General features: G+C 36.1%; 1 protein-coding gene across 1 annotated transcript in view; it reads left to right on the top strand.

Moving 5' to 3' along the window:
• LOC120853068 (ephrin type-A receptor 6-like) overlaps positions 1-20215 on the top strand; it is a 194446-nt gene that overhangs the window by 68218 nt on the left and 106013 nt on the right. Inside the window, exon 2 of the mRNA XM_040226681.1 lies at positions 7643-7707. Within this exon, the coding sequence (XP_040082615.1) occupies positions 7643-7707 (65 nt within the window). The remainder of the gene's footprint in view (positions 1-7642; positions 7708-20215) is intronic.

Here is a 20215-nt window from a genome sequence, read left to right as displayed (position 1 = left end):
AGTATGCCTGAAAAATCTGAGTTTGTGGGGTTTTTGTCTATGAAGCAACTGATAAAATTTAAACATATGTCACATGTAATGGTGTTAAAAATAAAAGTAAATCCTTAGTTTTATTTTGATACTAATGCATCCTTCACCTGTCAGGAATGCAAATTTGAAATTTTGCTGTTCTTATGAATTTTTAGAAGGTATGATTGCAGTTTAATGAGGAAGATAAAGCAGTTATGTAAATCTTGTTTCATGAAGCTACTAATAAACAAAAAAGGTGCTCTTAAGGATCTTCACTGTTGTAGATATGTATAGATTTTCTTTTTTGTTGTTGTTTATTTTGAAATGACTATATTTCAGTTTACAAATTATAAATATTTTAAGAATTGAGCAGCCCAAATAAATTTTAAAAAATAATTACCTCAGTTAATTGATTAATTATTTTGACAGTCTATGAAAAAGAAATCTTCATTGATAGACTTCAATATTAGGGAGTTTTATACTCTGTACTCTAATAAACTCCCTGATTTAAATGTCATGATACCAATAAAGCTTCTATAGAACCCATTGATGAGAAAAGTAGGATATAAACTTATCTAGATTTGGAATCAGGAAAGTAAATGGTGATTTTTCTCTGCATCTCCAAAAATAAAAAGAGAAAAACAAATAATGAAGTTTTATATTCAAACTTAAAAGGAAGTAAGAAAACATCATAAATTTTTAAAGGAGTAGTCTAGCATCGGCTTCCCTGATAGCTTAGTTGGTCTGGTCAAGAATCTGCCTGTAATGCAGGAGATCCTGGTTTGATTCCTGGGTGGGGAAGATCCGCTGGAGAAGGGATAGGCTACCCACTCCAGTATCCTTGAGCTTCGCTTGTGGCTCAGCTGGTAAAGAATCCACCCACAATGCAGGAGACTTGGGTTTGATCCCTGCACTGGGAAGATACCCTGGAGAAGGGAACGGCTACCCACTCCAGTATTATGGCCTGGAGAATTCCATGGACTGTGTAGTCCATGGGGTCGCAAAGAGACGGACACAACTGAGTGACTTTCTTACTTCCTTATTCTAGCTTGAATTTTCTTGGTTGGAATCACTTTGTGATCCTAGGGAAAATATGTAAGCTCTCTGAGCCTTAGTTTTCTCACCTGTAACTTGAGCATTAAAAAAAAAAAAGAAAGAAAAAAGAAAATATAGGGCAGTGTGAGATTCCATGAAGAAGGACACATATAAACCATCCTTCCTATATGTATGTGTGCTATGTCACTTCAGCCATATCCAGCTCTTTGCGACCCCATGGACTGGAGCCTACCAGGCTCTTCTGTTCATGGGATTTTTGAGGCAAGAATACTGGAGTGGGTTACCATGCTGTTCTCCAGAGGATCATCCTGACCCAGGGATCAAACCCATGTCTCTTATGTCTCCTGCAGTAGGAGGCAGGTTCTTTATCACTAGCACCAACTGGGAAGCCTATCTGACTGATTTAATATCATTACTTAGTCAGCCTGCTAGGGAAAAAATGTGGAGAAGGTGATGGCACCCCACTCCAATACTCTTGCCTGGAAAATCCCAGGGATGGCGGAGCCTGGTGGGCTGCCATCTATGGGGTCGCACAGAGTCGGACACGATGGAAGCAACTTAGCAGCAGCAGCAGCAGGGAAAGAATGAGCTTCCGAGTGGCTTAGTGGTAAAACTGGAAATAGAACTGCCTTATGACCCAGCAATCCCACTGCTGGGCATACACACAGAGGAAACCAGAATTGAAAGAGACACATGTACCTCAATATTCACTGCAGCACTGTTTATAATAGCCAGGACATGGAAGCAACCTAGATGTCCATCAGCAGATGAATGGGTAAGAAAACCATGGTACATATACACAATGCAGTATTACTCAGCCATTAAAAAGAATACATTTGAATCAGTTCTAATGAGGTGGATGAAACTGGAGCCTATTATACAGAGTGAAGTAAGCCAGAAAGAAAAACACCAATACAGTATACTAACGCATATATATGGAATTTAGAAAGATGGTAATGATAACCCTGTATGCGAGACAGCAAAAGAGACACAGATGTATAGAACAGTCTTTTGGACTCTGTAGGGGAGGGAGAGGGTGGGATGATTTGGGAGAATGGCATTGAAACATGTATACTATCATATATGAAATGAGTCACCAGTCCAGGTTCAATGCATGATACTGGACGCTTGGGCCTGGTGCACTGAGACGACCCAGAGGGATGGTATGGGGAGGGAGGCGGGAGGGGCGTTCAGGATGGGGAACGCGTGTATATCTGTGGTGGATACATGTTGATATATGGCAAAACCAATACAATATTGCAAAGTAATTAACCTCCAATTAAAATAAATAAATTTATATTAAAAAGAATCTGCTGCAACACAGGAGACGAGACACAGGTTCAATCCATGCAAGATCCCCTAGAGTAAGAAATGGCAACTCACTCGAGTATTCTTGCCTGGAAAATCCCATGGACAGAGGAGCCTGCTAGGTTCCAATCTATGGGGTCACAAAGAGTTAGACATGAATGATGTATTCCAAAATATAAATGTGTTAAATGAGTAACATTAAATTATTGAGTGCCCCAAAGTAGATTCTGCTATTACACATTTCTGAGTTCTTTTCTATAGTATATTGTTGTTTATTCGCTAAATTGTGTGTGACTCTTTTGTGACCCCACGGATTAGTCTGTTAGTCTCCTCTGTCCGTGGAATTTCCCAGGCAAGAATACAGGAGTGGGTTGCCATTTCCTTCTCCAGAGGATCTTCCCAACCCAGGGACTGAACTTGCGTCTCCTGTATTGTCAGGTGGATTCTTTACCACTGACTTGGAAAAGGAAATGGCAACCCACTCCAGTGTTCTTACCTGGAGAATCCCAGGGATGGGGGGTCCTGGTGGGCTGCCATCTATGGGGTCACACAGAGTCAGACACGACTGAAGCGACTTAGCAGCAGCAGCAACATGTATATACCAAAAATAAAATTATATTCGTTTGATAACTTAAGCTTGGAGTTTGAATATTTATTATGACATCAGCTTTTTTCTCTAATATGTGAGATTATTATTTTTATACTGAATGAACCCAAGTGCCATCAAGTACCACTTTGTGAATTTGCATGTGTGTGTTTATGTGTGTGTGTGTGTGTGTGTGTGTGTATGCATTTGTACTTTCTTTTACTTGTAGGCTTGTTAGAATTATATGTTAATATGGTGTAAATGAAGCTATAAAGAAAGCCTTTTTAAAAGCTCTAGCCCTTTATGTGTTTTTTTTTTATACATGATATTAGCAGCATTGGAAGTCATTAGCTAAATATATTAATTCATTAAGGACAGAAAATGTTGTAGCCTAATTTGGTCATTCCTTCTTCATTTATTAACTCAAATATTTCAATACAATGAATGTTCCTTCATTAACTATTTATTTATTTATAAATAGTTCATATATAAAAAACAAAATAAGTATTTTATGCTTTTCAGATTTTTTAACAGTTTTTAAAACAATGGCTTCCTAGTTCACTGCAAAATATATTAATAGGTATATTTTATCATTATGAATGCATGGATTTAAGCATATTTGAAGTGTTTCAGTCCCTTATAGTCATTAATCTTGTGTATGTTCAAATTATCTATTTTTAGCCAGTGGAAGTTTAAGCCAGTTGGTTCTTGAGTCCTTTTTACATGCCCCTAGTAAACACTGATATATTCGTTGATTTGGTGTAAGGACTATAAAACACCACCAATGAACTAATTTAAAAAAACATAAAAAATGAATGGAACCTTGATCTGGTCAAGCCACTTAATATATCTACCAATTTAAAGAAAATACAGAGAATGGGGAAGTATGTTCAGTGATTTCTCACAAAAGGGAAAATCTAGAATGTGTGATAAAACTACTTTTGTGGGTCAAATTTTTTTCTAGTAAATTTTATTTCATGTAGTGAAAAAGATAACTGGCTAGTTAAAACAGCAATGAGATACTATTGTACATCTGTTAGAATGCCTTAAAAAAAAAAAAAAAACTGAACAGTACCAAGTTCTGGTAAAGATGTGGAACAATCAGAAAATCATACATTCTACTAAAGGGAATATAAAACTACACAGCCATTTTGGAAACCAGTTTGACAGTTTCTTTAAAAATAAACATTCTTTATGTAATTCAGTAATTAATATTTACAATGGAGAAATGAAAACTTCGGTTTGTATAACAATCTGTACATGAAAATTCATCAGCTAGGGAATTCCATTCTATATAATACTTTTCAGCAATAAAAAGGGACTGAGTGTTCAGCTGTATACACTCATACACACAGCGACATAAATGAATCTCAAATGTGTTATGCTGAGTGAAAGAAAGCAGGCTCAAAACACATCATATGATTTCATCCTATGTATGATTTCAGTCATTCAACATTCTGGGAAAATGAAAATCAAGGGAAAGAGGTCAGATTAATGGTTTCTGGGAATTATTGAGGGGACTGGATTTACCATAAAGGATCACATGGGAAATTTTGGTGGTGATGGAAATATTCTATAGCTTGATTGTAGTGGTAGTTATATGATATTGGAGTTTGTCACAATTCCTAGAAATGCTCATTTAAATAGGCTGAATATTATTGTAAGTAAATCATACCTCAGTAAACCTAACTTTAAAAAAAAGGAAAAAGTGGGGGCCTATAAAATAAAAAAAAATAAAGAGAACAAGACCTCATTGTAATGTATGGACAACTTCTAAAGATCTTGATTTTCTGTTAAAATAAGTTGGGACCATAGGAATATTGAACACTGACTGGATATTTGATGATATTAATTAATACATACTATTTATAGTAATGAATTGAGATACTATAGTTATATTAAGAGGAATCTTTATCTTAGATATACATACTGAAATTTTTACAGATGAAATTAGATGATTACTAGAATTTGCTTCAAAGAAATCTTGCAGTAAGAGTAGGTATGCAAGTATAGATGAAATAAGATTGGCTATAGGTTTTTTAACAATTGAGGCAGGGTAATTAATACAATGAGAGTTCATTGTACTGTTTTCTCCAGATTTTAAAGTATTTGAGAATTTTGCATAATTAAAATTAATTAAATGATTGCAGCTGTTTTACAAATATATGCTTAGTGAATATATTGGAAGAATATCCTCAATGAGCATGCAGAGTTTATCCCAGAACTTTAAGCAGGGTTTCATACTAAAAATCAATAAAGTATACAGTCATTCAAATAAAAAATAAAATCACAGAATCCTTACCATAAACACCAAACAACAGATAGCAAATAACCCATTTCCAATGGCACTTTTTTAAACAACTAAAAACCCTCCACTTTCTTAGCTAGATAAAATAAAACTTGAGATACCAAAGCACTGTTTCTTACTGTTTGGTCCATGACCTTACTGGGGATTTGGTGATAGAAGTTAAAAATATGGGTCGTATGTGAAGCTGAAACTCCCAATACTTTGGCCACCTGATGTGAAGAACTGACTCATTGGAAAAGACCCTGATGCTGGGAAAGACTGAAGGCAGGAGGAGAAGGGGATGACAGAGGATGAGGTGGTTGGATGGTATTACTGACTCGATGGACATGAGTTTAAGCAAGCTCCAAGTGTTGGTGATGGACAGGGAAGCCTGGTGTGCTGTACTCCATGGGGCCACAAAGAGTCGGACACAACTGAGCTACTGAACTGAACACATTAACTTGGTAGAAACACTACCAAGATACTTCCCAGTTGATCTCCATTTATCTTTCTAGACTCATTTCTGTCCTCTTAATTCCCCTAAATATTTTCCACTCCTACTTCCCACTCCAGCAACTGAGAACTAATTTAGTTATATCTCAGTGACTTTATAGAAGGTATTCTAAAATAAATCTGTTTCTCAGCACATGTGATTAAAGACCCCTTCGTCATAGCCCAGACCAAATTGCATTTCCTTTATGAAATCATCTCAGACCTCCATGCAGGCTTTTTGTTGTTGTTATTCAGCTGCTAAGTCATGTCTGACTCTGAAACCCCATGGAGTGCAGCATTCCAGGCTTCCCTGTCCTTCACTATCTCCCAGAGTTTGCTCAAACTCATATCTATTGTATTGATGATGCCCTCCAACCATCTCATCCTCGGTTGTCCCTTTCTCCTCCCGCCTTCACTCTTTCCCAGCATCAGTGTCTTTTCCAGTGAATCAGTTCTTTGCATCCAGTGGCCAAAGTATTGGAGCTTCAGCTTTAGCACCAGTCCTTTCAATGAATATTCAGAGTTGACTCCCTTTGGGATTCATTGGTTTGATCTCCTTGCAGTCCAAGTGACTCTCAAGGGTCTTCTCCAGCACCATAGTTTGAAAGCATCAATTCTTGGGTGCTCAACCTTCTTTAAGGCCCAACTCTCATATCCATTTAGCCTTAGCCTAATTTAATTGTTAAGCTATTGTGTAGTCTACAATTTTAGAATTTAAGAGAATATGTCCTGATTATTTGTTTTTATGTCTTCCCAACCAGATTATGAGTTACTTTTGGTCAGGGAAAAAGGTATATGTTTTTTGTTTGGCTTTTACTTCCTTTAGCAGTAAGTATACTAGCACATACAATAAAAATGTAATCCATGCTTTAAAGATATGTTTATTCAAAATGAGTTGCCAATCATATAGAAGAAAACACAGAAAGAAAATATACAGACCTGCTTTAAAATTTTTCTTTCTTTAATATGGTTAAAAAAAAGGACTATTTTTATAAATGAGAGGGAAAGCAAAGGTAGTCATTTCACTGTTGGTCTGCAAAGTGGCCCCATACTCACATGGGGCAAGGACAGAGCAAAGGAAGGAGCAGATCACTCCAGATTGGTAGGTGACAGGTTTAATAAGTAGTCTTATATGTACAAGACTTGTCTTATACAGCTGCCAAACAAGTAGGCCTCTGCACTTGACCACCAGAGTCCTAGAGGTCTCAACAGGGTTTAGTCATATGCACAATACAGATGGTTTCAGCAGCACCTTACCCTCTCAAGGCTCTGCCCTTAGAACAGCTACTGCTGTGGGAATGATAGGCAGAGTGTACATTCTAAGGACAGGCGAGGAGCTCAAGAGCCTCCCATCCATTGGTAAGGTCCTGCTTATGGGTCATCTGGTGGTTGTATTCTTGCTTACCTCTTCCAACATTTATCATTTTTACTAAAGATGACTGTGTTAGTTCTGTTATTCCATTTCATTTAGTGTTATTAAACACATGTTTCTTATTTTTAAATTAATATGTAACTACCACATTCATTTTATATTTACCTTGTGGCTCATCTGGTAAAGAATCCACCAGCAATGTGGGAGACCTGGGTTTGATCCCTGGGTTGGGAAGATCCCCTGGAGAAGGGAACAGCTACCCACTCCAGTATTCTGGCCTGGAGAATTCCATGGACTGTATAGTCCCTGGGGTCGCAAAGAGTCAGACACAACTGAGTGACTTTCACTTTCAATATTATTATATATTAAGCTTTAGTATTTATAAATAATTTTATGTAAGTCATGCAACTTATTAAAACTAATTCAAGGAATAATAGTAAAGGTAGTTGATAGTGATTTAAATAACTAGTTTCTATTTACATCAATTAAGAAGTTCATGCAAGAAATTTTTTTGTTGTTTATTTGATTCCAGTTGTGTTGCTTGATACAACAACTGTGCTGGGAGAGCTAGGATGGAAAACATATCCATTAAATGGGGTAAGTTTAAATATCTTTCAAAATTGTTATTCTGCTGGGTTTTTAGGGTGTATTATAATAGTTAAAATTGTTCAATGTTTTAAGTATGAATTTTAGCATAAAACTTAAATCCTATGGAAAAGATTAAAATACAATTAGAACTGGTAATCAGTGGAATGATATATAAAAATACTTTCTTCTAAATTAGTAATTGTTCTTTAATATATTGTTTATATATAGTAGTATTAGAATAGTGCCCATATAAATATTTTCTTTAAAAATAAATGTTTTCTGTGTATGTGTTAAATTTGGTAAACTCATTGAATATTTGTATGTAAACAACTTTAGATTATCATACCATAAGTCAATTTTACAGATATCATTTGGTGTTCATTAGAAAACATGAATCTTCTAAAGTAGTGTATATCTTTTGAACTTTTCAAAAAGATACATTATGGTTAGATTTTTGTTAGCAGAGTGTAGTTGCTTTTGAAAGGCTTATAAGGATGTATAATTTACTAAGTACAGTTTTGCGGGTATTGACATCATTTTAGCTATGATTGTACTTGACTTTTTACATGTTTTGATATATTTTGCCTCATTTTCACATTCAGTTTATTTCTACATTTTTTATTGCAAGCTAAAATAAAAGGGTGATCTGTGATGCCTTTTACCTTGATTTTGTCTGTTTGCAACAATGGAGGCAGTCAGTTGTTTCTAGATATACTCGGATTAGCTTTTCTTCCTTTTCTTAGAAACTGTATTTTTCTCATTCATGACATTCTCCCTGATACTATTCTACATTGCTTTTTTCTGTTATATTTACAAATTTAAATCTGAAAGGAGAAGTTGACCCAAAATTGTTTTGTTTTTAGAATCATTAGAATAATGCTATTTGAGTTTGACCTTTATGTCAGGAGTTATTCAACAGTCATTCATTAAATTTTTATTTTCAAATAAAAATTCCTGTAAGAGTTTGATCTTTCTTTGTTTAACAGGTTTTTTGTTTCTTTAGATTTGTTTGTTTATAGCCTGTGATTTTGTTGTTTCTAAAGTTTTAATAGAGTTATTGTCAAACCATTTCTGAGAATGTATCTTTTAAACTAAGATTATGCTTGTACCTTCATTATCTTATTTTCATTAAAATGAATATACATCAGTATTCATTGAATGTAGTTAGTATGTCATATTAATCACAGTTACTTTGAAGTGAATAAAGCTTCTTTTCCAGAATATCTTTCCAAGATATATATCTTTTTCTCAGTAGATGAAGTAACTTATAAAGACTTACAAATGATTAAGTAGTCTATAAGCCCCACTTTTTCATTTTCTGAATGAAATGACAATGTTAGCTGTCATACTATCACTGATTTTATGTGATTATAGCCAAAGAATCGTGTAAGGAGCAGTAGGAGGTGTGCCCCTGCTCTGGTGATTGTGTTTGGCTTGATCACAGGGCTGCCTTTCTTAATGCAAACTGGTAACCAGGAGACATAGGGACGGACTTACAGAGTTACAAATAAACTCACTACTATCATTCTTGTAATGATTTTGTCCTAGGTGTTATGAATTGGGAATTTTTCTATGTCTGGTTTATTATATAAAGAGAGGGCAGAGTTGTCTGAAAAATTATGTTTATTTCATAGTTTTCTATTTGCCAGACACTGCTCTGAGAATTTTATCCTTTTATTTTTCACAATGGCCCTATGAAGTTTGTCTTAGTTCCATTTCCCTGTGGGAGAAACCCAGTATTAAGGAGAAGAAGGAACAAAAGATACCAAGAATTTATAGGCCAGGTAGTGAGTGATGTACTTCAATACATGCTGCATTATTTCCGACTCTAGTGCCTGTATACTTATGATGGCCCTGCAAACAGAGGAGGATTTGGAAACTATGAAAAGCCAGTTACTTATGTGTGCAAATTGCATAATTGATTCAGATTTTTTTATCCCCTTGATAAACATACTGTTAAACTGAAATGTGCATTTTGGGCACCAAGCAAGAATGAGCAGGAAAAGAGAGAAAAAAGAAGGAAAGGAAACTACAGTAGAAAATAAATATGATAGAATAAGGTAGCAAAGGAAAAGATGGTTAAAAATTCATTGAGCATTTACCACATGCTAGGCTTTGTTCAAAGCACTTTACTCACATGAGTCCTAGAAATCAAGCATAAATTTTCTCTATTGAAAGATGTGAACCTGAGGTACTTTAAATAACTTCTACATGATCACAACGCGAGGAAGTAATTCAGCAAAATTTCTAAGCCAAACATATTTTAATCTTCACATGTATCTGTGGTCATTTCACAGCTCAGTGCTTTTTATTTAAGATTCTGCCAAGTAAAAATAAAGGGCAATGACCAATACATATAGACTACAGAGGGAAAGTAATACAAGGATTCAGACATTAAAAAGTAACCTGAATACTCAATTACCTTGGGATATCACTGATGGGATAGTCTATATTACTTTTAGATTATCACCCAGATAATAATGCATATATAGACAATGTCAGTGGTAGGACATTGGGAAATTGGAGCACATGGAAATATTTTGTAAGAGATATGGATGCAGCTTCATGAATTAGATAAAATAAAGGTGAATCAAGGGAAATAGTAAAATGGATAGACGACATTAGTAAATTTTAAAGAATACACAACTTAAGTTTCTCTTTTACTGACAAGAATAGAGCTTTCAGTTCAGTCAATCAGTCGTGTCCGACTCTCTGCAACCCCATGCCAGGCTTCCCTTGTCCATCCCCAACTCCTGGAGCTTGCTCAAACTCATGTCCATCACTTTGGTGATGCCATCCAACCATCTCATCATCTGGTGCCCCTTGTCCTCCTGCCTTCAGTCTTTCCCAGCATCAGGGTCTTTTCCAGTGAGTTGGTTCTTCACATCAGGTGGCCAAAATATTGGAGTTTCAGCTTCAACATCAGTCTTCCAATGACTATTCAGGACCGATTTCCTTTAGGACTGACTGGTTTGATCTCTGTGCAGTCCAAGGGACTCTCAAGAGTCTTCTCCAACACCACAGTTCAAAAGCATCAGTTCTTCAGCACTCAGCTTTCTTTACAGTCCAACTCTCACATACATACATGACTACTGGAAAAACCATAGCTTTGACTAGATGGGCCTTTGTTGGCAAAGTAATATATCTGCTTTTTAATATGCTGTCTAGGTTGGTTAAAACTTTTCCTCCAAGGAAAAATGTCCTAATTTCATGGCTGCAGTCACCATCTGCAGTGATATTGGAGCCCCCCAAAATAAAGTTTCTGACTGTTTCCATTGTTTCCCCATCCATTTGCCACGAAGTGATGGGACCAGATACCATGATATTAGTTTTCTGAATGTTGAGTTTTAAGCCAACTTTTTCACTCTTTCACTTTCATCAAGAGGCTCTTTAGTTCTTCACTTTCTGCCATTAGGGTGTTGTCACCTGTGTATCTGAGGTTATTGATATTTCTCCTGGCAATCTTGATTCCAGCTTGTGTGTCATCCAGCTGGGCATTCTGCATGAATAGAGCTTTACTTGGTGCTATTTATAGGTTAAAACAAGTGACGAGATAAGCAGAAAGGGTGGAAAAACTTTGAGCCATGGTAATTTGAATGGCCATTTTAACTAAAGTTGCCTTTTCTCAGAGATACTACTTAAGTTGGTTTTACAGATATGTAAAGACAACTAGATGATGTATTTGACAATCTTTTGACATAAAGCATATCTGGTGTTTTTCTGAATAAAGTATTTCCTAGGAATAACTTTTAAATTGATAAGATTTTCTTCATATTAAGAAATATTTTTGAAATCATGTAATGCATGATTTACATTATAAATCATATAAAATATGTGACTTAGTAAATTATCTCACACTGGTTTTATTTTTTATTCTTTTTTTTTTTAACTTAAAATGCCCATTTTACCCATAGTAACATACTGACTGATGTAGTTACAATAGTAGGCATTCATTTTGTGCCTGTAAAGAAAACCATTTCAGGTTATTTGAATAAAACTTCAGCACCATTGGTCAGCAAATATGAAAAATAGATGAGTAATCTCCAGCAAATGATTTGTTAGGCTTTCAAAAATGAAAAGAAAATATATTTATTCTGAAATGCTTGTCAACTCATTTTTGCCAATATTGAAATATACTTTTTAAAAAGTCATGTCCTGAATTCCATTTAACAAGTTGCTATTTTACATTCTTGGTGTTAGGTACTCTTTTGAAGTTTAGAAATAATGTCTTCACAGTCTTAATGCCAATGAGAGTATCTTCAGGTGATTCTCAGTATTGTTTTGTGAAAGAACAATAAAGGGAGGAATGAATTCTGGTCAAGAAAAATTGGTTGTAGGAAGTAACATATCAGTAACATATCAGCTCTTTCTTATACATTGAAGGAATCATAGGTGGGCTGGAAGAGATGGTAGAAGCACGTTTTAGGAAAAGAGAATGACTTGAAGACAGGCACACTATTCTTAAATGTGTGCATTAGGTTTTGGGAATGTTAATATTTTGTGTGGCTGAAGGAAAGAGATGTGGTGGATAGTGAGTGAAAGCTACTCAGTCTTGTCTGACTTTTTGCCACCCCATGGACTATACAGCCCATGGAATTCTCCAGGCCAGAATACTGGAGTGGGTAGTTCATTTCTCCAGGGCATCTTCTGAACCCAGGTAACAAACCCAGGTCTCCCGCATTGTGGGTGGACTCTCTACCAGCTGAGCCACAAGGAAAGCCCAAGAATACTGGAGTGAGTTGCCTATCCCTTATCCAGGGGATCTTCCAGACCCAGGGATCCAAAGGAGTCTCCTGCATTGCAGGTGGATTCTTTACCAGCTGAGCTACCAGGGAAGCCATTTACATAAGCTTTCTAAAATATAAAGTGACAATATGAAGCAGTGTGACAGGTTTCCCCTGTCACTTATAAACTGACTTAGAAAGCAATCCCCAGAATTCTAGTAATGCTGTGGAAATATTACCATTTTAATTTACAACCAGGATAAGCTTCATTCAGCTAGGAGCCAAGGGATCTAAGTTCTAGTTGCCATCTTGCACCATGTGATCCTGAATACTCTCAAATTCTGAAATCAGAAGCCTCATGACAAAAGGAAAGGGGGTGAATCAGGCCCTCCTAAATATCCTTTCCACTTTTGTACTTTGTAATTCTGTGAAATCAGAGTAGCATCTCCCAGGCTGTTTGGGATCAGGGATTTGGGAACCTAAATTCACATATAGTACCTGTAATCTTCATACTTCTTTATTGAGTCCTGTTCTTATTAAATGTATTTCCACATTTTCTGTATTTAAGTATATTTAAATAGTCTCTCCATCATTAGCAGTAAAAAATGTTTCCCAAGAATGTACTTTCCATCTAGCTATATTGTAGAAGACTTTGACTTTCAGTGTCTGAATTGATTTCTATATTGTGTATCTCAACCCCAGTAAGTAGAAATAAAAGTAGAAACTTTCTGAATTCTCTTGAACAGTCAAAAATTATTTAAGCTTTCTTTTGTTTAAGACAATAATATGAATACTTGGAAGTAAAAACTGTCAGGAAATAATGTTCAAAATATAGGCTTTATTGATATGTTGAGAACAGAGTGAAATTGAATAATTGTACTTAGATAGAATGGGAAAGACTAGAGATCCCTTCAAGAAAATTGGAGATACCAGGAGAACATTTCATGCAAAGATGGGCTCAATAAATGACAGAAATGGTATAGACCTAACAGACCAGAAGATATTAAGAAGAGGTGGCAAGAATACACAGAAGAACTGTACAAAAAAAGATGTTCACGACCCGGATAATCACAATGGTGTGATCATTCATCTAGAGCCAGACATCCTGGACTGTGAAGTCAAGTGGGCCTTAAAAAGCATCACTACGAACAAAGCTAGAGGAGGTGATGGAATTCCAGTTGAGCTATTTCAAATCCTGAAAGATGATGCTGTGAAAGTGCTGCAATCAATATGCCAGCAAATTTGGAAAACTCAGCCGTGGCCACAGGGCTGGAAAAGGTCAGTTTTCATTCCAATCCCAAAGAAAGGCAATGCCAAAGATGGCTCAAACTACCACACAATTGCACTCATCTGACACGCTAGTAAAGTAATGCTCAAAATTCTCTAAGCCAGGCTTCAGCAATACGTGAACCGTAAACTTCCAGATGTTCAAGCTGGTTTTAGAAAAGGCAGAGGAACCAGAGATTAAATTGCCAACATCCGCTGGATCATGGAAAAAGCAAGAGAGTTCCAGAAAAACATCTATTTCTGCTTTATTGACTATGCCAAAGCCTTTGACTGTGTGGATCACAATAAACTGGAAAATTCTGAGAGAGATGGGAATCCCAGACCACCTGACCTGCCTCTTGAGAAATCTGTATGCAGGTCAGGAAGCAACAGTTCGTACTGGACATGGAACAACAGACTGGTTCCAAATAGGAAAAGGAGTACGTCAAGGCTGTATATTGTCACCCAGCTTATTTAACTTCTATGCAGAGTACATCATGAGAAACGCTGGACTGGAAGAAACACAAGCTGGAATCAAGATTGCCGGGAGAAATATCAATAACCTCAGATATGCAGATGACACCACCCTTATGGCAGAAAGTGAAGAGGAGCTAAAAAGCCTCTTGATGAAAGTGAAAGAGGAGAGTGAAAAAGTTGGCTTAAAGCTCAACATTCAGAAAACAAAGATCATGGCATCCGGTCCCATCACTTCATGGGAAATAGATGGGGAAACAGTGGAAACAGTGTCAGACCTTATCTTTTTGGGCTCCAAAATCACTGCAGATGGTGACTGCAGCCATGAAATTAAAAGACGCTTACTCCTTGGAAGAAAAATTATGACCAACCTAGATAGCATATTCAAAAGCAGAGACATTACTTTGCTGACTAAGGTCCATCTAATCAAGGCTATGGTTTTTCCTGTGGTCATGTATGGATGCGAGAGTTGGACTGTGAAGAAGGCTGACCACCAAAGAATTGATGCTTTTGAACTGTAGTGTTGGAGAAGACTCTTGAGAGCCCCTTGGACTGCAGGGAGATCCAACCAGTCCATTCTGAAGGAGATCAGCCCTGGGATTTCTTTGGAAGGAACGATGCTAAAGCTGAAACTCCAGTACTTTGGCCACCTCATGAGAAGAGTTGACTCATTGGAGAAGACTTTGATGCTGGGAGGGATTGGGGGCAAGAGAAGAAGGGGACGACAGAGAATGAGATGGTTGGATGGCATCACTGACTCGATGGACGTGAATCTGAGTGAACTCCAAGAGTTGGTGATGGACAGGGAGGCCTGGCGTGCTGCAATTCATGGGGTCGCAAAGAGTTGGACACGACTGAGCGACTGAACTGAACTGAACTTATATAGAGAATAGAGCTTGGTTTTAGAAAAGAATGAATACATCAGTGAGTTGGGGAACCAGTAGTTATAATTCTTAACACTGTGCTCTCACTGTCTGATGTTAAGTGTTTTATATCTACATAATTAAAATCTGTTAATAATTTTATCCTGTAAATGTCCTTTCTATCCTTTGTCTGTCAGTATACTACAGTAAGGTGGTAAAATAGAGTGCCATGATAATCAGTGAAAGAATGCTACATGAATAAAAAATTTTGTGCAGCACTATAGAAATTACCTGAATACAATCAAAGTGTTTTCACAAATATTAAGTATAGGCAGATGCCCTGGAGTTTCTACTTTCTATTAGTAACTAATAACTGGTTAATACCAAATTTTACTATGTGCAAAACTGAAGAAGCTATTTCAATTTTGAAAGTCTCCTGAGAGGGAGACAAATAGTTTTTAAGAATTCATGTTATTTAAATGCTAATGAGAGAAAAGAAACACAAAAGACATAGCTCATGCAATAACTTTGTACAAAATAAGCAATTAAAAAATATGTATCTGAGTTCTCATAATCTGAAAATGTATGAAATAAAATTATATAAATTTTCTTGACACATTAACTCTCAGGTTTACTCCTTTTCTTTGATGCTTTTATTTACTCAATTTATTTTTAACAAATAAACCCATAGATGAAAAGGAATACAATAAGAGGGTATTTTAGTTAAGTTTGACATTCAAATCCTTAATACCCTTTATATATCAGTCCCTGTTCAGTGCCACACAAGAGTAGGAGTTTGTCATATTGAGGCATCTTGTCTCAATATTAACTCATTAATAAAAAGTAACTGCTATTAACCAGAAAAATAAAAAGGCTTTCATGATTAAAACCTTATATTGTTTTCCTTGAGACTTAGTAGTTATATTTGATACTTCTTAAACTTTAATGGGCTTCCCTAGTGGCTCAGAGATTAAAGCGTCTGCCTGCAATGCAGGAGACCTAAGTTCAATCCCTGGGTTGGGAAGATCCCCTGGAGAAGGAAATGGCAACCCACTCCAGTATTCTTGCCTGGAGAATCCCATGGACGGAGGAGCCTGGTGGGCTACAGTCCATGGGGTCACAAAGAGTCCGACCCAACTGAGCGACTTCACTTTTCAAACTTTAATAGCCATGTGGCTTTTTTGTTTTAATACTGTAATTGAAAAGGTAACATTTTGGGGTAGCCACATTATGGTTATTAAAGGTATACATACTTAATAAAACCTGATAGTTAAAGCATAGTATTTTATAATATAAATCCATAAAATAGTATACATTTTAAGCCTAAAATTATATATACTTAATGTGGATGGAAAAATTAGATTTTTAAGCATTCTATTGACTCACCTGAAATATTTTCACCATTTATTTTTATTTATAGTAATATTTTTAGTGAGGAAATGAAATATTTGCTTGTTCTGGATTTTTTTCCCCACTCTCCTCTTTTGGTTACTACTGTATGCATATAGATCAGATTTAGTTTACAAGGCTGAATGGACACAGATTTATGCACTTCAGTATTCAAAATCCAATTTTCCTTTCAACAGTAAAGTAAGCTTTAACAAAGTTTTAAGAGAAAACTGAATGTTAGTAGGAAGAAAAAGGGCTATTGGATAGCAAGCTGCATTTTATATTGACTATGACAGAGTTTGGAAAACGTTCTCAGATGCCAAACATTGGTTTAAAATGTATATTATATGTATTTCATACATGTGTGACATAGATGATCATCAGGGTTTGAATAATGTAAGGCCATAGAAGATATGTGTTCTTTTCTGTTAAATATAGTGTTAAATATGTTAAATCTGTTACATTTACTCTGAGATAGGAAAATAGGGATAAGTCATTCATGCCTAGATGAAAGCTATGAGTGAACCTAGCATTTCAATTACTAATGATTCTTATATTGAAAAAAATTAATGATTTTTATAATAAAAGAGGCTTATATTACAATTAAACTGTGTAGAAAGATAGTTTATCCCATATATCAGATCCTATTATTTTCTAATATCATTGTTCCTAAGTTGAAAAATCAAAGTAGAATGTGTTGGCAATAGAGAATAGAATACCTAATAGTTAATTTATGCATTTCATATAGGAAGAACCAATTTATTATAGTATCTGATTTTAGTGCTGCATTTTTTTGTACATTTTATATTACATCTAAATTATCCAAAACTACATGTATGTGTTTGAATTCTGAGAATGTAAGCCTTAGTGATAATTTAATGTTAAAAATGGATGGCAGTTACTCTTCTCAAAACTGATACCTAAATAGTTTTTTTCTCTGAGAAACTTAAAAAATGTATATGGTACTTTTCTAAATGTCTATCAAACTAATTTCAATCATATTGTTTCACATTTGAAAGAAATTACTTTTCAGTTTCAAAAGTTTCCATTGTCCTAGCCTGGCACTCAGAGATTCTTGCCTCAGTTATTCCCAGTCTGCTAATGAGCCACTTAGAGGCATTCTTCATTTTCCATTATATTGTTCTTGATCATTACCATTACTGTTTGATTTGTTCTTAGGATTTCCATCTCTTTGCTTATTACATTATCCCTCTTTTCTTTCCTGTTGTCTACGTTACCACTAAAGCCCTTAGCATATTAACCATAGATTTTAATAATTCCTGGTCTGATAATTTGAACATTCGTGCCATGCCTTACTCTGGTTCTGATGTTTCTTCTCTTTAAACAGTGATTTTTTTCTGTCAGTACATCTTTTAAATTTTAATTAAAAGGTGGACATGATATCTGGGTAAAGGGAATTAAGGTAACTAGGCCTTTAGTAGAGTAGTGGTAATGTGTGGGGAAAAGGAAAGTATAGTCCTATAATTAAGTCTAAGTCTTTTGGTGAGCCTGTACCTCTGGACTATGAAGTTTACCAAGGCTTCTCAATTTTCTTTTCCCTCATTAAGTGGACAGGATGGCTAGAGGGAGCTAAAGTTGGGTTTCTCCCTCCCCTACACAGAAGTCTGGAACTGGTTGGAGCTGGATATTTTCCTTTCCTCGAGTAGGTTAGACTCTGTTAAAATGCCAGATCCCAGCAGGCAGTTAGGGCCCTGGTAAAGTACTTTCTCCTCAGGGCAGGCCTTGTTAAGAAGAGCCAAATGATCTGGCATATTTCAAAGGGATTAATTTATATTTTCAACTATTATCAATATTGTATAGTTAGAAGTGGCTGAAACCTTTGTTTATAGAGTTTCACAAATTATGATTATGCTTAATATTCTCTGCCTTCTGGTTTTATACAAAGAACTCTCTGAATTTTTCATTTTCTCATCACTTCAATCACTACTGTTAGTAGATGTTTTTATTTTTAACTCCATTTAATCTAAAAATGAATCAAGCTTATATGCCTTTGATTGCATAACATTACTACTGTTATTCTGTTAATAAAGCAGGACTTCGGAGTTTCTCATGATGCAGTTTGAATAGTAGACCATGACACACCCAAGAGCTTGTCAAAATTTAACTCCACATATCTGGACTTTACAGGAGACCTTCACAGGAGATAAAATCCTCCCCCAAAACATTGAAATTATTGTCATGAGTCCACACTAAGAACTGTACTTAAGCATTTATATATTTTTCATTAATCCAAATAATATCTATGTGATGAAGTATTATTAGCACCATTTTACAAATGAAAAAAACTGAACCTGAGAAAAGTTATATCACCTGCCCAAGTGTCTAGTGACATTTAGCTGGTACTAAAACCAGGGTCACTTAGTCTCAAAGCCAGGATTGTTAGCCATTCAGTGTACCATGAATTGATTTTCAACATTTTCATTGGTGCTATGGAGAATGTAAAATAATCTATACATTTACTCAAGTACAGTCTTAACCTAGTTATAGTGTTATTACAATGATACAGATTTTGTGTCAAAAGATATGTGGTTATTGGAAAGTGCTAAAACATAGATTCAGAGAAGGCAATGGCACCCCACTCCAGTACTCTTGCCTGGAAAATTAAAATACCATGGATGGAGGAGCCTGGTAGGCTGCCATGGGATCGCTAAGAGTCGGACATGACTGAGCGACTTCCCTTTCACTTTTCACTTTCATGCGTTGGAGAAGGAAATGGCAACCCACTCCAGTGTTTTTGCCTGGAGAATCCCAGGGATGGGGGAGCCTGGTAGGCTGCCGTCTATGGGGTTGCACAGAGTTGAACACGACTGAAGCAACTTAGCGGCAGCAGCAGCAAAACATAGATTAACTCATCTTTGAAGGGCAAAGGATATCCCAAAGCTAAAAGTGGTTAATTATTGAGTATAGTCATTTAGTCAGTGGCATAACAATATTTGGTGCATGTTTATATTTACATATTTTTTTCCTCTTAGAAAAGAACTAAACAAATATTCCTCTAGTATATTTCTTTGGAGACTATTCTTTCATGTTTCATTGTTAATAACTACATCTTACATGTATTTGTTATTGACTGTAAGTTAAAGAGTAGAATATAGAGTTCAGTTCAGTCACTCAGTCGTGTCCAACTCTTTGCAACCCTATGGACTGCAGCACACAAGGCTTCCTTATCCATCACCAACTCCCTGAGCTTGCTCAAACTCATGTCCATCAAGTCAGTGATGCCATCCAACCATCTCATCCTTTGTCCTCCCCTTCTCCTCCTGCCTTCAGTCTTTCCCAGCATCAGGAATTTTTTTCCAGTGAGTCAGTTCTTCGCATCAAGTGGCCAAAGTATTGGAGTTTCAGCTTCAGCATCAGTCTTTCCAATGAGTATTCAGGACTGATTCCCTTTAGAATTGACTGGTTAGATCTCCTTGCGGTCCAAGGGACTCTCAAGAGTCTTCTCCAACACCACAGTTCAAAAGCATCGATTCTTTGGTTCTCAGCTTCTTTATAGTCCAACCCTCACATCCTTACATGACTACTGGAAAAACTATAGCTTTGGCTAGACAGACCTTTGTTGGCAAAGTAATGTCTCTGCTTTTAAATATGCTGTCTTCCAAGGAGCAAGCATCTTTTAATTTCATGGTTGCAGTCACCATCTGCAGTGATTTTGGAGCCCCTCAAAATAAAGTCTGCCATTATTTCCATTGTTTTCCCATCTATTTGCCATGAAGTGACTGTGGTGTTGGAGAAGACTCTTGAGAGCCCCTTGGACTGCAAGGAGATCCAACCAGTCCA

The sequence above is a fragment of the Oryx dammah genome, unplaced genomic scaffold, assembly GCF_014754425.2.
Source record: "Oryx dammah isolate SB20612 unplaced genomic scaffold, SCBI_Odam_1.1 HiC_scaffold_2, whole genome shotgun sequence".
Taxonomy (NCBI): Eukaryota; Metazoa; Chordata; class Mammalia; order Artiodactyla; family Bovidae; genus Oryx; species Oryx dammah.
This window is presented reverse-complemented; position numbering and strand designations above follow the sequence as displayed.